Genomic DNA, 17,500 nt, shown 5'->3' on the forward strand with positions numbered 1-17,500 from the left:
CCGTGTCTCCTCAGATATAGATCATGTTATCTTTCACTTGGCTATTCCAGTCATCTCGGTTAAATATGATGGAAAAGCTTCTTTTGCGCACAGATAGATATAGATATACACAGGCTTGTCCCTATGTATAGTGATCGCCGCCATATTGATTTTTCTGATGAGGCTGGAAAAAAAAATGCATCTGCAGAATTGAATAAAATGGGGCCCTCAAGTGGCCAGACCGTTCTGAAGAATACGTGACTGGACATAGAATGGAGTCATTTTCAACAGAGCCGTGTGGCTACACTTGCCTATATAATAACCATCACCTTCTGCGTTATAACATGTTTAAAGGTGCACACATTTTCTGGCGTGTGTATAATATATATATATCTATATATCTCATATCTATATATCTCATATCTATATACCTATATATACCTATATATACCTATATCTCTATATATCTATATCTATATCTATATATATATATATATATATATATATATATATATATATATATATATATATATATATATATATATATATATATATATATATATATATATATATATATATATATATATATATATATATATATATATATATATATATATATATATATTGGGCTCCTCCTGGTACTAAATAATTTAATTAAATAAATATTAAATACTTTAATGCCATTACAGGCTTGACTCGAACAGTGGCCAAATTGTCAAGGATATGGAAGAATGCTTAGTTGTACCAAGCAGTTCCCCTTTAATTGCAACCCTCACTGCAATACACTCACTGTATCAGGCTTTAGATGTGATTTAGACCTTTTTTTCCATGAGTTGGGAATTGTCTTAGCTGTGTGTCATTCATTACCTGCTGGCCAACACCTTAAAACCATTAGCCAAGTATGCGATTCTGTGGGAATTGACACAGAAATGTTATAATCACAATCGAATGCCTAACTTATAGTACCTAACTGGGAACCTGGCTGCATTGTGGTGCTAGGAAGGATCATTTTTTCTGATTTTGGTACCACAGACCAGATCACCACATGGAGCAGCCAATCACAGGTCTGCTGCACTTTTTATGGCATTCTCATCTCTTCTAATTGGTACCTACTGTCTGAGGCCATGGACTATGTCCCTGCATTGTCTCACTAGAGATGGCAGTTGCTGTCATGTTTCCTCAGGTCACCAGTGCCTCATTGGTAGTTAGGGTTGCCACCTGGCCAGTATTTTACTGGCCTGGCCGGTAAAAACGATGGCTGATTCCAATGTTGTTATTATTATGGAAAAAAGGTAAATATATATGAGAGATGCACACACAAAAAAACCCATAAGAATGGTAAAGCTGAAGCCTGTTTTTGGTTTACAGGGTCAGTGACCCACCTAACAACCAGCCTTTGCAGGACAAAGAGGAAGGGCACAAATGAAAACCTAAATATTATTGATGTCCCTCAAAATTTTTCTGTATCCCTCTGCCCAGTTGACCGTTGTCTTTTGCCCTGCATTTTCTTTTACGTGCACTGAGGTGTTGTTCTCTCATCCCAAATTTACTGGTTTGCCAGAACTGGGACAGCAAAAATAATAAACATTTTTGGATGTGTAGAAATGGTTCTGATTGGACGGCTGACTTGTGACTCCATTTAGTGAGTTGGCTTTATGTCCTGCATATGGATAGTGTAGACCCCCCAACGCTGCTGACCATAAACACATTTTTATGGATGGTTTGTTTTCAGGTTTGGTGCATAGGCCCAATCTTTGACTCTTGGAATTTAGTCAAGCCCACCCCTTGGTTCCAGCAAACCAGTAAATAAGGTTTATGGGGTAGCCAAGAAGTGTCCAACGTTGCCCCGCCAACTTAAAGCACAAGCTGGCCTTCATAGGGAGTCCCACACTTGGGGAACAACTGGTATACACACACCTACTTCACTGGGTGGCAATTTATGTGTTTTGGTTTTTAAATGAGACATATAGGATATGTTTTTATTTATTTTTAAATTTATGTTCAAAAATGGCCCCTTTACTGCTACAGTCCCTCTCTGTGTTTCAAATGAGGGGTGGGCGTGTCCTAATGGTCCCTGCCAGAAGCACAGTAGGAGGGAGACAGCCAATCACAGCCTTGCAGTTACACAAGCAAAGACCTGCTTCAGTTACGTATCAGGTCAACCTAGCTGCTGATTGGTTCCTATCCTGTAGTGAAGTGTGCTGCCGGCTCCCCTGCACAGCCTGGGAAAGGAGGCAGTGGGAATGGAACAGATGGCTGAGATTAGTAGCGGTTTTGCAGAAATGTTCAATAAATCAGCCTATTTTTTTTTAAGCACAATCTTTCTATATTTAGAGAGAGTATAATACACTGCTACATTCTTGTTTTTTATGCAAAATGTCTCCTTTAAATGTTGTTTGACAGTGGAACATAATAACTATAGACTTGCTGAGGATGAGATATGGGCCATGTGACATAAAAATCTAGTAAAGCTAGCCATTCCACACACAGGCATAGACATAAATTGCATATGGTGGCACTATATATTGTATAATAGTCTGCTTAGACCCAGATTGGCAGAGCAAGGCACCCATCCTCAACACTATCTTCTATTTAATTTCCCTTTACACACCCGCTATCTTTAGTCTGTGTGGTATGATCGGTGTTATGGCATAGGTTTTAAGTCAGTGATTGCTGCAGGTCGTAAAGCATGACCCTTCCCCAGACCATGAATGTGCCGTTAAATATAAACTACCCAACTCATTGTTAATACTTGGGGGGATTAGATATGGCTGTGACGGGGAAGTGCTCATGGGGCTCATTGTTGCACTTCAGGGGTCAGCGGGTTTGTTCCTGGCTCTTTGTCACTGTCCCTATGCTGCCTCCTCTTAATTGAAATGGAAATCAGAGACTGTTAATGCCGCTCAGTGAGTGAGGAAGGGAAATTTCCACTGCCGCTGTTGCTGCCTTGTGATTTCAGAACCCAATCAGCACTTTTTTTCACCCCCCCATTTCTGCCCCCTCCTTTTTATTCATTCTGTGCTGTGCGTAGGTCGCATGAATAGGTGAGTGTCACAGTAACCGTTACAGCGCCCTGATGAATTTCTCCTCTATATTTCTGCGTCCCCCTCTTCCTCTGACTGTCACCTTTGGGTTAACCGTTTCCCTGCCAGAAATGTCATTGGAGCAGTGACTAGGAATGGGGGGAGTATGGGCAGCACTAGGCAAGCTCGCTGTGCTACACTGCAGTGAATGGGGTATTATACAGATGGATCATTTGCTAGAGAAACAAAGTTGAGCATGATAAGAATAGGGGTTAAATTACCAAATATGATGGGGTGGGGGGTCCAGGTGGTAAAGCCCCAGACCTTCAGCTTGGAGAGGCAAACACCATGCAAATATATAAAGATAGGCTGGCACAAACCGGACCACACTTCATTAGTAGATACAGTTAAAAAGTATTTATTTAAGCAAAAAACATCTCAATGAGCCGTACGCGTTTTGTGCCTTGTGGGCACTTAGTTCTAGGCATATACATATGATGCACAGTGATTTATGTATGGTGCTACTGCGAGGGTATGAGAGCGGAAGCTGCTTCACCACAGTTTTTAATACTGAATTAGGCAGCTTTGATTTTTTTTTTTTAAATTCTGTTTGTACAGAGGAGCTTCCTTTGTAACAAGAGCAAATTCTAGTTGATACTGGGGATAATGGGTAGCTTGGCACTGTATAGAGGCTATTGCACTGCAGCCATAGGCTTGTCCCACTGCCCGTCTCATTAATGCATTGCAGAGTCACTGCTGCATGAGGCGCAGGTATGGATTCCTCTGCTGCACTGCGCTCATCTTCCCTGGAAGCTTCTTGGCTCTCCCCCCCTTCTCCCTGCCCCCATTGCACAAAGCGTCAGAAAAATGGCCTCCATTCATGCAGTATTAATTAGGTGAAGTGGAATTGAAGGCTGCCTTGGGCCCTCAGGAGGCCAAATTGTTTCTATGCAGAACATTTCACATTCCCCAGGGACTAAGGGTTAATCCTGATTGCTGTTTGGCCGCAGTTTGTTTTTTCCCCCCTCCTCTGCACAGTGACTGGTGTATAGAGTATTGAGCTCATATTAGAGTATAGAGCTCATGGGAATTCTGCACTAATGAAAAAGGTTTATATGCGAGAACACTGAATGTGGTTCTCCCGTGCACTTTATGTTTTCATTAGACTTGTGTATCCACTGGATCTGCTTTCATTTATTTAGAGAATCTGCTATACCCAATGCGCTATATGTATGTATGTATCTCTATCTATCTATCTATCTATCTATCTATCTATCTTTTAAAAAGACCAACGTCTATATTTTTAAAGTGCCTATACAGCCAATGTTCCATTTTGGTCCCCTCTGGGACCTTTCTCAAGGCACAGGTCCCAGAGAGAAAGGTCCCAGAGGACCGAAACGTAATGTTGGCTGTACATGCACTTTAAAAATATAGACGTGTGTATGTATACAGGCTGATACATTAGATAGCTTTAAGAAGGGGTTGGATGGCTGTTTAGCAAGTGAGGGAATACAGGGTTATGGGAGATAGCTCATAGTACAAGTTGATCCAGGGACTGGTCCGATTGCCATTTTGGAGTCAGGAAGGAATTTTTTCCCCTCTTAGGTAAATTGGAGAGGCTCTAAAAAGGCCTTCCTCTGGATCAACTAGCAGTTAAGCAGGTTATATATAGATTTAAAAGGTTGAACTTCATGTGTCTTTTTTTTTTTTTTTTTTTTTTTCAACCTTGCATACTATGTAATTATGTATATCTAGGGTTGGCACCTTTATTAAAAAAAAAAAAAAAAAACTTGCCGGCCGGTGGGGGGCGTTGACCTAAAAGGGTCATGGCAGTGGCACAAAGCGGTGTGTTTGTGATGTAGAGGGGTCGAGGCACTGCATGCAATGGCCTGAAGATTGGTTATGGAGCGATCCTTGGGAAAAAAAAAAAAGATAAATGACGGGTAGAATGAGGGCGGGCCAAGGGCTAATCTTAACATGGCCATAGACGCAAAGATCTCATTGTACGAATCGAGGATTCGTACGATTTTCGTAAAGTGTGTGTAGAGTCCTGCCATTTTTCGTCCAGCGGAGATCGGTCGTTTGGTCGATCTGACAGGTTAAAAGATTTCTGTCCGCTGCGGGTAATATCTCTGCGTGTATTGCCGATCGTACGATTTTCAGTGGGAGACTGTCACTAGCTTTGTCTATCGTACGATTACTGTCAGGGGCAGAACATCATATTAGAATTTGGAAGGCGCACACATATTTTATTAAAAAGCCATGCTGAGGTGCTAATCCAGGGGGCTGCCCAATCATCGCCTCCTGATAAATATCATATAAATAAATAAATAAATGTATGGGTTGCACACTCAGACTTATATAAAAAGTCAAAATTTATTTAGTCATATCAGTAAAAACCTACAGACATCATAGAAGTTTTTACTGCTATGACTTAATAAATTTTGACTTTTTATATAAGTCTGAGTATGCAATCCATACATTTATTTATTTATAGGGGCAGAACATCGACTGATCTGTTCTTTAACTCCTTTATATGGTTGGAATATTCAGACTTTGATCTGAATGGTTAGTGGCAGGTCCGGAGATGGGAAAGTCCGATCGTACATTGATTCGTACGATCGGATCTTTGCATCCGTGGCCAGCTTTAAGGCTAATCTTAAGGCTATTACAGCCTTGCTGCCCCCCCGGGGAAATGCCCCTAACTTTATACTTGCCCTTTGTGCAGATTCAGGCATCAGAGTTCACCGCAGCCATCTTCCATGTCTTCTGCCGCTTCGGCAATTTCCGTCCATTTTGGCACATGCGCAATTGTCGCAAACCAGTAAATTGCTCCAACTGCGCCGCTTCGCCGGTCTCCCACTCCGCTTACCAAAGACCTGAAAGATGGCTGTGGTGAACTCCGATGCCTGAATCTGCACCGAGGGGTAAGTATAAAGTTAGGGGCATTTCCCCGGGGGGCAGCTAGGCTGGGGGGGGGGAGAAGGGAGGGGGGTCTATATGGGGTGGGGGTAGGGTTTTTTTTTTTTAAGCGGTTGAATTCTCCTTTAAGAAAGAGGTTGTACATCGCTAGATCTGGGAGTTATCCTGTCCTGTACAGGAGGAATCTTTCATGGTTCTTGCACAGTAATCCATTTCTGTTACAAGATGCAATTCAAGCCTTGCCAAGAAAGAAAGCATTGTCCATTTTGTTCATTAGGGGCACAGCAGTTCCTTTCCTGGGGACAACGGGGCACAGCTTGTTTCTCTCTGCGGCAGAAAAGAAAAGATGATAAAGTTCCTGCTGCAGTGGAATGGGAAAGGCGAGTTTCTGTGCAATTTCACCTTTCTCTGTTAAGTTGGTCATACATGTGAGATCTGCTTGCATAGCGCCAGCACCAAACAAGAACTGCTTGACTTGACCACCCACAGTTTGGGCCAAGCAGAACAAAACATACAGTGGGCCTATAGAGACCTGATGAACGAGGACTATATTCATGCACAGGTGCCCTTCCACTGCAGCTCAGGACGGGGTGCCACCGATAGTGATGTGCAGTTCAACAAAGTTGACCCACACTCTCCCCACCAACTCTCTATGTGACCCGGCAACTCAGTACTATTGGTATATACCTGCTCTTGTTGTCCCTTAAAGGAGAACAAAGGCCTAACTAAAGAAGGAGGCTAGAAATTGTATACATTATGTTTTGAGCTTCTGTACCAGCCCAAGGGAACCACAGTCCTTTAGCAGTAAAGATCTGTGTCTCCAAAGATGCCCCAGTAGCTCCCCATCTTCTTTTCTGCTGATTCAGTGCACATGCTCTGTGCTGCTGTCACTTACTGAGCTTAGGGACCCACTCAAAATATACAGAGGGCATAGAATAGTAATGTCACAATAAGGCTGATTAGTAATTAATACAGATAATTACTACATGGCAGCTCAGAAACCAGTGCAACTAATATGAGAATTTAATAATCAGCCCTGTAGCATCAGCTTATATTACAGATAAACTTAATTTTGTGCTGGATAATTAGTGACGACCCCTAAACTTAGCTTCTCAACAGCTGCTCAGAGCCCACTGAGCATGTAAGTGTCACAGACACTTTCCAAGATGGTGACCCCCTGTGACAAGTTTGAAGTCCTGGATCATTGCTGCCATTGACAAGCTGAAACTTTAGGCTGGTGCAATAAATTCAATACATAAAATATGGCAGTTTTTGCCATTTATTTTTAGGGTTTAGTTCCCCTTTAAAGCAGACTGACAAAGCTGGCACAAGTACATAAATACCAAATGCAGAAGTGCAGCACAAAGACATGGGTGGAGGGTACAGTTTGATTCACGCCTGCCTGCAACCCACAAACGATGTGTGTTTACTGGACTGAACCACCCAATCCACAAGCCCTGTGGGGTTTTAGCTGACCTGCACTAGTCCTCTACTTTTGATACATTAGTTGATACATTTGTTATCTTTGTCCCTGCTGAGCAGAATCCCTGAGTTTCCTAAAGGCAGCTGTTGATACAATAGTTGCTAATATTCCACAGATGCTGCTGAGAAATGTATCAACTAATGCAACAAATGTAACAGTTCATAATCTGCACCTGGATCACTGAGCCGCCAGCAGATGGAGTGGGGGAAAAGTTATATTTAACTTCAATTTTAGAAAAATGGTCAAAAATAGAAAACCATTAAAAAAAAAAAAATAAAAAAAATAACAAAAAAACCTTACATGGGTAGGTATGTTTATCAAAGGTTGAATTTCGAATTCATTTGGGGGGTTATTTAATAAATAAAAAAATGGACTATCTAAATCTCGAATGAATATTATTGACCCGAAAATTCGAATCATATTGGGCTAAACTCGAAATGCGTTTTTACGCCAAAAAAACCCTCAAAAGTCATGAAGGCTGGTAACATGTTCAAATTGGTCCCTGGACCTCTCCCATTGACTTGGACATGGACTTAGACATGGCAAGTTTTAGGTGGAAAACGGTCGAATTCGAATATGATTTGATCTTGAATCTTAAAATTTGAATTGAGTTTGGATTATTCACAATTCGAATTTGAGAGATTTGACCGTAAAAGAAATTCAAATTTTCACTTCACCCCTTAATAAATCTGCCCCATAATGTATTATTTCTGGTGTACTATCCGATACCAACGGAACTGAAAAAGGTGATGATGTTAAAATCAAGTCACATGTTAAAAAATATACTCCCAGGGCCTAATACTCGGCTGGAAAGTAATTGTGTTTATGGTTATGTTTTTTGGTGGATGGGGGGCGGGGCATGTACTGTGTTTATGGTTATCTCACGGGAATGTCACACTCTCCTGTGTGGATTGGCTAGAGACCTATTTAAAGTCCTAAAGAGTCATGTGGTTTAGATTTTTCTGTCGCATACAATAAATTATTTTAATTTGCTTTTGTCTTTAACAATGGACATCAAATTCATATGGCAATCCCTACTGATATCCGTCTATTATAGATGGTTCAGGGATCAGATCTTTTTGATCTTTTTGATTTGCTAGTATACGGTGCATTGGCAGATGAAGTGGTGAAGAGGAATCACAATAGAAAGGTGGTCGTACTGAGTATGCCCTTCATAAGTCATCCACCTGTGTGTCCCATTTATGGCCTCCTTTAGGATCTAATACACCCTATCCAAATTATATACTACTGTAAGGGTCAGGGCACACAGGCAGATTCAGGGAGATTAGTCACCCTGAGACAAATCTCCTCTTCTTCAGGGCGACTAATCTCCCCAAAGTGCCTCCCCTGCCTTCCCGCCGGCTAAAATGTGTATCGCCGGCGGGATGGCGCTCTGCGTCGGGCAACTCCAGAAATGAATCGTTTTGACTGCCATCCTGCCGGCAATTTACATTTTAGCCAGCGTTGAGGCAGTTCGGGGAGATTAGTCGCCCCGCAGAAGAGGAGATTTGTTGCCGGGCGACTAATCTCCCCGAATCTGCCAGTGTGACCTGACCCTAAAGCAAGCCAGGAATGCTGTAGAGTTCAGATATAAACGTTGATCAGTACTTTACTTTTGTAGCGATACAAGCTTTGAGAGTGCAGCTGTTTATCTGTGAGCAGGGTTGCCACCCGGCCGGTATTTTACCGGCCGGTAAAACAGCTGCCAAGGCCAGGGCCAGTGTTAGAAATTTACCGGCAACGTAATTTGTAATACCCTTAAAAAAAAAAAAAAAAAAAAAAAAAAAAAGCCCTTGGCCTGCCCCCAATTCGCTCAGAACTTACCTTTGTTTTTTTCAGGATTTCTGGCCATCGCGTGCATTGCTCCACCCCCTTTTGCATCAATGTGTGGCTCCGCCCCATTTTGCATCACGGGCCGCCCCCCACTGGCCAGTAAATTTTTCTTTTTTTTTTCTTTTTTAGAAAAGGTGGCAACCCTATCTGTGTGTCTCTGGATGCCCAGTTCCCTAGTGATACATTTGTTGGGCCTGCGGGCTGAATGAGAGGATCACATGCCACACTAGGGGGTATATTTATCAATGATTGAAGTTCCAGATCACCGCAGTCCTCTAGTGTGAAATTTCGCCACTTTTCATTCATTTCTGTGGGATTTTTAAGAGTATTTATCAATGGGTGAAAGTGAAAGTTCACCCTTTGATAAATACGCCTTAAAAAACGCTATAGAAATTGGCAGAATTTCACATTGGTGGACTGTGGTGATCTCTAACTTCACTCTTTGATAAATATGCCCCATGGATGGGTAGATTGCTCTGATCCAATCTTGAGGCTACCTCCAGGGAATCTGAAGGAAAGTTTAACTCGCAGTGCAATTTTTTTTTTATCCAGGCAGACTACAATGTGGTTACATGATGTTCTGTCAAAACCGCCTCCCTGGACACCCACATAAATCTGGCCATTTAGCCCTTCCATATATTTCTTAGTGGGACCCATTAGAGCCCCTAATGAGCATGTGAGTGAACCAGGACAGTCGCAGGAAAGGAAAGCTGCTGAGTGTTTCTGTAAAACTGCCAATGGGAATTAGGAAATCAAGAAATAATAACCATTCCTCTTCTTCCCCCCCCCCCCGCAGCTCTGATCTTGCTCTTCTACTTGGTGTTTTATGGATTCCTCGCCGGACTCTTTACACTTACCATGTGGGTCATGCTTCAGACACTGGATGATTCTGTCCCCAAATACAGAGACAGAGTTTCTTCTCCAGGTGAGTTGTTTTTTTTTGTTTTTTTTTATCCTTCTTCAAGAATAATCTTTATTTTCCCTCTTATTATAAGGGAATTTCTATATGTGGGTTTAGTATTACTAAAGTGCTCCAGAGGCAGTGCATTTCTCTTTCCACTTGAGAACTGCGCCCATTAATGCGCTTAACTAGATGTTACTGGGCCCCACAGCAAATTTATTTTACGGCCCCCAACATATCTAGAGGTTGTCCTGTTTTACCAATATATATTGAAATTGCTTATTAAAGGGGTTGTTCACGATTGAGCGAACGGTTACTATGATGGAGAGAGTGATATTCTGAGACAATTTGCAATTGGTTTTAATTTTTTATTATTTGTGGATTTTGAGTTATTTAGCTTTTTATTCAGCAGCTCTCCAGTTTGCAATGTCATCAATCTGGTTGCTGGGGTCCAAATTACCCAGCAACCATGCCTTGATATGAAAAAGAGACTTGAATATAAATAGGAGAGGCTCTAAACAGAAAGCGGAGTAATAAAAAGTAGCAACAGTTCATTTGTAGCCTTACAGAGCATTCGTTTTTTTAGATGGGGTCAGTGACCCCCGTTTGAAAGCTGGAAAGAACCAGAAGAAGAAGGCAAATGATTGAGAAAGCTATAAAAAATAAACAATGAAGACCAATTGAAAAGTTGCTTAGAATTAGCCATTCTATAACATACTACAAGTAAACTTAAAGGGGTTATTCACCTTTGAATGAGCTTTTTATTTAGCAGCTCTCCAGGTTGCATTTTCAAGAATCTGGTTGCTAGGATCCAAATTACCCTAGCAACCATCCACTGATTTGAAGAAGATATATAAACGGGGGATGTGCTGAATAAAAAGACGAGTAAATAAAAAGTAGCACTAACAATACATTTGTAGCCCTACAGAGCATTTGTTTTTAGATGGGGGTCAGTGACCCCCCCCCCCATTTGAAAGCTGGAAAGAGTCAGAAGAAGAAGGTGAATAATTAAAAACCTATATAAAATAAATAATGTCGACCAATTGAAATGTTGCTTAGATCTAGCCATTCTGTAACCTACTTAAAGTTAACTAAAAGGTGAACAACCCCTTTAATTAGGGCATCATGGGCCCCCCTATATCTCCTGAGCCCCCTGCAGCCGCAGGGTCTGCTTCCTCTATAGTTACGCCCCTGGCGCTTGCATTACACCCCTGCAAGGTTGGCAGTTGCTTTGCTGATAGGCCATACTTTTCTGCATCATGTACAGCCATTGGAGAGCACATTAGGAGCCATACAATTCCAGTATAAATCGGTTTGTTAATGGAAGAATAAATGTTTGTCACTGCTCCTCACCTTTACTCTCTCTTTTTTCACTTTCAGAGATCCTGGATGTGTATCTTTGTAGCTCAGTATATTACTATCCATTCAGCGCATACACACAGGTGTCTGTATATGTAAATGTGCAAATGAAGCAATCCAACTAAATGTGGCACCGTAGGAGGGTCTGCTTGATTTGATTTTAATTCTTTCAGCTTAATCCATATATGTTTTAAAATAGCACTCCGCTTCATCTGTGACGTCTTGCCTCCTCAGAATTTTTAGTTTCATTTCAATGGAAATCGTTGACCTGAGGGTAAAGTCATGGGTCAGACCATGGTCACTTAGAAAAACTGTCTGCCATGTTTCTAAACTGTCATCTCCCCACCAAATGCAACCACCAGTCCAAGTGATTGCTCTATAAATTAGTAGGGAGCGAGTGCGGTGTTTTGTTGTCGTATGACTGTGGATCAGCAATTGATCTGTCCAGCTGTGACTAGAACTCCTTGCAGTGATTTGGAGAGATCACTGCCTGCCCCAGCGGAGCTTACAATCTAACCACCATATGTAATAAAAGGCCCTGAGTTTGCCCAGTAGCAGTAACCCATAGCAACCAATAAAGGTGGCCATACACACAGAGATCTGCTCGTTTGGCGATTTCACCAAACGAGCAGATCTCTCCCGATATGCCCACATTGAGGTGGGCAATATTGGGCTGATCCGATCATGGGCCCTAGGGCTCAACGATCCGATAATAATGCTGCCAATATGGGCGGTTGGACTACGAACAGATGCGGCCGCGATCAGACAGGATTTTTAACCCTGCTGACTTTCGGCCAGATATTGATCGGGGAAGCCCGTCGGAGGGCCCCACACATGGGCCAACAAGCTGCTGACACCTTTTGGCACCTTTTATCAGCCTGTGTATGGCCGCCTTTAGATGTGTGCTTTTATGCAGATGACCAGTAAATCCTACCTGCTGATTTTTTTATTTTTTATGGGTTACTGCTCCTGGGCAAACTTAGTGACTTGTATTACATGAGCCCCTAAGTCCCTATCACATTCACACACACTACGGTCAAATCAGGAGCCAATGAACCTGTCTGTATGTTTTTGGGGTTTTTTTTCGAGTGGGAAGAAACCCATACAAATTCCTTGGAGGTAGTTCAGAGGCTGGAATTGAATCTAGAACCCCACTGCTGCGAGGAAGTGGATTAACCACTGTGCTACTGTGTTATGAATCACTGTGCCCCTCTTTTGTGAAATACAACACACAATATAATACTGTTCAATTGACTAAGAGGATTTTCCTCCAGGGAAAGAGCCAGTGCAATGTGTAGAACACTACTTAGGATACCATTGCACAGTACATGTAGGGGACCTGTTATCCAGAACACCCGGGACCAGGGGTTTTCTGGATAACTGATCTTTACATAATTTGGATCTTCATACCATCAAGTCTACTAGAAAATCGTGTAAACATTAAATAAACCCAATAAGCTGGTTTTGCTTCCAATAAGGATTAATTATATTTTAGTTGGTACAAGTTACTGTTTTATTATTACAGAGAAAAAGGAAATAATTTTTAAACATTTGGATTATTTAGTAGGGATGCCCCCCATCCACTATTTGGGATTCGGCCGAATACCCGAATCCTTGGTGAAAGATTTGGCCAAATACCGAACTGAATCTAAATCCTAATATGCAAATTAAAGACGGGAAAGGAAAAAGTGGGAAATAACTATTTAACTTAATTGTTTTGAGACGAAAAGTCACGTGATTTCCCTTCCCACACCTAAAGGTGGCCATACACTATAAGATCCGTTCGTTTGACATGGTCGCCAAACGAGCGGGTCTTAACCCGATATGCTCATTAACGGCTGGGCGATATCGGGAGAATCCGAACGTTCGACCCTGGGGCCGAACGATTGGATAAAAATGCTATGAATGGCCGCCGACGGGTCGCAGGACCGCATCAACTAGCCGATGCGGTCCTGGATCAAAGAAAAAAGAATCAAACTTGCCCGATTGGTATCGGGCTGATTTTTTGCCTGATATCGATCGGGAGGACCCGTCGAGAGCCCCTACACATGGGCAGATAAACTGCCGAATCGATCTTAAGGGCCGATATCGGCAGGTTTAATCTGCCCGTGTATGGCCACCTTTAATTTACATATTTAAATTAGGATTCAGTTTGGCCACACACATGGATTCGGCCGAATCCGAATCCTGCCGATAAAAGCCGAATCGCAAACCGAATCTTGGATTCGGTGCATCCCTGTTATTAAGATAAAAAGGAGTCTATGGGAGACAGCCTTTCCGTAATTCTGAGCTTTTGGGATAACGGGTTTCCAGATAACTGATCCCATATCTGTAGCCAGTGTGTGTGTTATTGTATATGGGATGTCAGTGACAGATATAGTGTTGGCTCAGATGTGTAGGAAATAAGTTCTTACACAAACCCTAGTGGAGTGGGTGCTTACCAGCCTCTCCTCTCAATTCCCAAAGCTTCCACCCTCCCAGCCCAGCAGTTACGTATGTTGTTAGTAAATGCACTAAACATCAAGAGCTCTTTGTTATCCTGACTGTGAAACACACACACACACATAACAGCATGCTTATTGTAAGGTGGAGTAATGTCGCAGAACTACACCTTCCCACCCCCTGCCTTCAGCATAAAACATCTCCTCAGCTCCTAAATACTAGAATTCCACATTGTAGCGCCACTTCTCTGAGCCGACACACGCCTCTTTGTAAGGCTTACATCCAAACTGGAGCTGCTTTATGTTACGTGGGGTGGCAGTGGCGGCTGTAAACATTTCTCTCATTCACAACGGCACGAAACATGAGGCCGTGTATGTTTTCATTCCAGGCTTCGTTTAAATGTTGACTGAACTACAACTCTCGGCATAGTGTTAATGGGATTCTGCTATCCGAGCTTTGCTTTTATAGACTATACGTTTTTGGCTGCTTTGCGCTAGTTTTAAAACAATTTGGATTAAGCTGAAAAAGCCCCCCGTACACAATGATGGTGTAATCTTATGCTTGTGGTGATAGAATCTTAATTCCTCTTAATTGATCTTTATTTAAATAAGCCAACAAAATCAGAATGGAAAGGGAATGATTATCAGAAGGTAACTTAACCTTTTTTTTTTATTAGCCATTTAATTCTTTTCTTTTTATTACAGGTTTAATGATTTCTCCTAAATCTGCTGGGCTTGAGATTAAATTCAGCCGGAGTAAGCCTCAGTCTTACATGGAATATGTGCAGACCCTTAATACATTCCTTGCACGTAAGTTTCTGAACTGTCCCTTTAAGAAAAAAATCAAACGTTTGTTCTAGGAGGTTTAGTTGATCTAGCTCTGGATATTTTTATAGCTTTATATTTTAAAAACATTGTCTATTGAGACTAAAAGCAAAAGCACTATGTTTTTATAAATGGAAGCACGTGATAAAGGTGGCCAGACACTGATAATAAAAGCTGTTGACTCTGCCCCTCCAGACCAAGTTGGCAGCTTAACGGAGAACTAAAGCCTAACTAAAGAAGTAGCTAGAAATGTTGTACATTATGTTTTGAGCTTCTGTACCAGCCCAAGGCAACCACAGCCCATTAGCAGTAAAAATCTGTGTCTCCAAAGATGCCCCAGTAGCTCCCCATCTTTTTTTCTGCTGATTCACTGCACATGCTCTGTGCTGCTGTCACTTACTGAGCTTAGGGACCCACTCACAATATACAGTACACATAGAATAGAAATGTCACAATATAAGGCTGATTAGTAATTAATACAGATAATTACTACATGGCAGCACAGAAACCAGTGCAATTAGCATCAGAATTTAATAATCAGCCCTGTAACATCAGCTTATATTACAGACCAACCTCATTTTCTGCTTGATAATTTGCAATGACCCCTAAGCTTAGCGTCTCAACAGCTGCTCAGTCCACTGAGCACTTGAGTGTCACACATTTTCCAAGATGGTGACCCCCTGTGACAAGTTTGAAGTCCCGATCATTGCTGCTATTGACAAGCTGAAACTTTAGCCTCGTGCAATAAGTTCATTATTATATAAAATATAGCATTTTTAGCTATATTCATTTTTAGGGTTTAGTTCTCTTTTAATGGACCATATATGGGGTAGGGATGCACCGAGTCCACTATTTTGGATTCGGCCGAATCCTTGGTGAAAGATTTGGCTGAATACCGACCCAAATCCTAATTTGCATATGCAATTTAAGGGCAGGAAAGGAAAAAGTGGAAAAACATTTTCTTTTGTGACGATAGGTGATTTCCCTACCTGCAGCTAATTTACATATGCAAATTAGGACTCCAATTCGGTTCGGCCTGGCACAAGGCCAACAAGGTCAACAATCCGAATCCTGCTTAAAAAGGCCGAATCCTGGCTGAATCCCAAACCCAATCCTGGATTCAGTGTATCCCTAATATGGTGCCTCCCAGCAGCCTGGCCGGTCACCACCAACAACATATGGCAATTTTAAGGGGTGGCAGTTTGGTAGGTACTCCTCAATGATTACAAAGCTCCTCAGTAAGGAGGGGCCTTGGCTTGGTTTCTGACGTTAACTATTACAATCTCTGCCAGAACAAATCACAAAAACAAATTTGTGATTAAATGGGTGGTTCCTTAGTGGTTATCATACTAAAAGTAAATTCAAAGGTGAACAACCCCTTTAAGCCTTCCTTGTGATTTAAGCTATGCCCTCTAAGTGTCGGCTCTCAGCCACCTTCTCAAAGCATTTTTGGGTAAATTCATGGGACATAAAGTAGAGGTGGGTCATTCTGTTACACGCGCACCACTGCTTCTCCTTAATTATAGCCCTATTCGCTTGCATCCATACAGGGTTCTTAGAATGCTCTGCTGTGCAAATGACTTTCATAATAAACTTCTTTTTGGCCTCATGTCCACTCCCCCGTGATAGAGCCAATAAACTTGGAGGGTGGGTGGATGGCATCTGCTAGAAAAGGGTGGGAGGCCTGCTGCAGCACTGACTCCTGCTTAGCACATATTTCCTCTGGGTCTGATCTCGTAGCCAATGAAACCTCTGATCAGATGCCTTTATACAACACAACGGCTGTCATTTAATTCTGAATGAGCCTTCTTGTAATTCTCTGTGCCATGCACATCTAAAAATTGTTTATAATAAATATATATATATATATATATATATATATATATATATATATATATATATATATATATATATATATATATATATATATATATATATATATATATATATATATATATATATATATATATATATATATATATATATATGTTAATATAATATAAATATATATGTTAATATAATATAAATATATATGTTAATATAATATATATGAAAATTTTATATAAGGTTCATCATAATGAAATAAGAAACTTTCTAAATACAATCAATTAAAAATTCTGTACCGTTCCTGAAATAATCAAGTTTATATTCATTATTCAACTCTCGGCATCTGTTTATTTTCATGTATCAGTTGGGTGTCAGATATTCATTGACAGTTAGATCCAATATATCTTATGGAGGGGGGGGGGGCTTCCTTTCCTAGCAGATGAATTAGAGCTCACTCAAATAACTGATTCCAGTACAAACAAAATCTAACAAAATAACTGCCTTTTGCACAAATTCTGCGTGTAGAGAGACAGGATAGTGAGCTCGAATACATCTTCTAGGCAAAAGGAGCCCCCCTATAAGATATATTCGATCTAACGGTCTGACACCCAACAGCTGCATTTAGACAAAATGAAGAGAAACAGATGTTGAGAGAGGGATAGTGAAGATAAAGTTGATTATTTCAGAAACTGCAGAATTTTTAATTGATTGTATTTAGAAAAGTTTACTATTTCACTATGCTGAAACTTTTATTACATTTTCATTTTGGCGATCTCCTTTAAATAACTGATATTGTGAGTTTGGCTATCGCTTTCCGAACCAGCGCTCCCATAAATATTAGTGTGTGGTTTTCTACATAAATGCATCGATGGGAAATGATATAAATAAAACTGCAAGCTTGTATTTA

General features: G+C 41.2%; 1 protein-coding gene across 1 annotated transcript in view; it reads left to right on the forward strand.

The window, feature by feature from the left end:
* Positions 1 to 17,500, forward strand: part of atp1b3.S (ATPase Na+/K+ transporting subunit beta 3 S homeolog) — a 32,068-nt gene that overhangs the window by 3,338 nt on the left and 11,230 nt on the right. The window contains 2 exon segments of the mRNA NM_001087779.1: positions 10,037 to 10,165; positions 14,647 to 14,751. Of these exon segments, the coding sequence (NP_001081248.1) occupies positions 10,037 to 10,165; positions 14,647 to 14,751 (234 nt within the window).

The sequence above is a fragment of the Xenopus laevis genome, chromosome 5S (genome assembly GCF_017654675.1).
Source record: "Xenopus laevis strain J_2021 chromosome 5S, Xenopus_laevis_v10.1, whole genome shotgun sequence".
NCBI lineage: Eukaryota > Metazoa > Chordata > Amphibia > Anura > Pipidae > Xenopus > Xenopus laevis.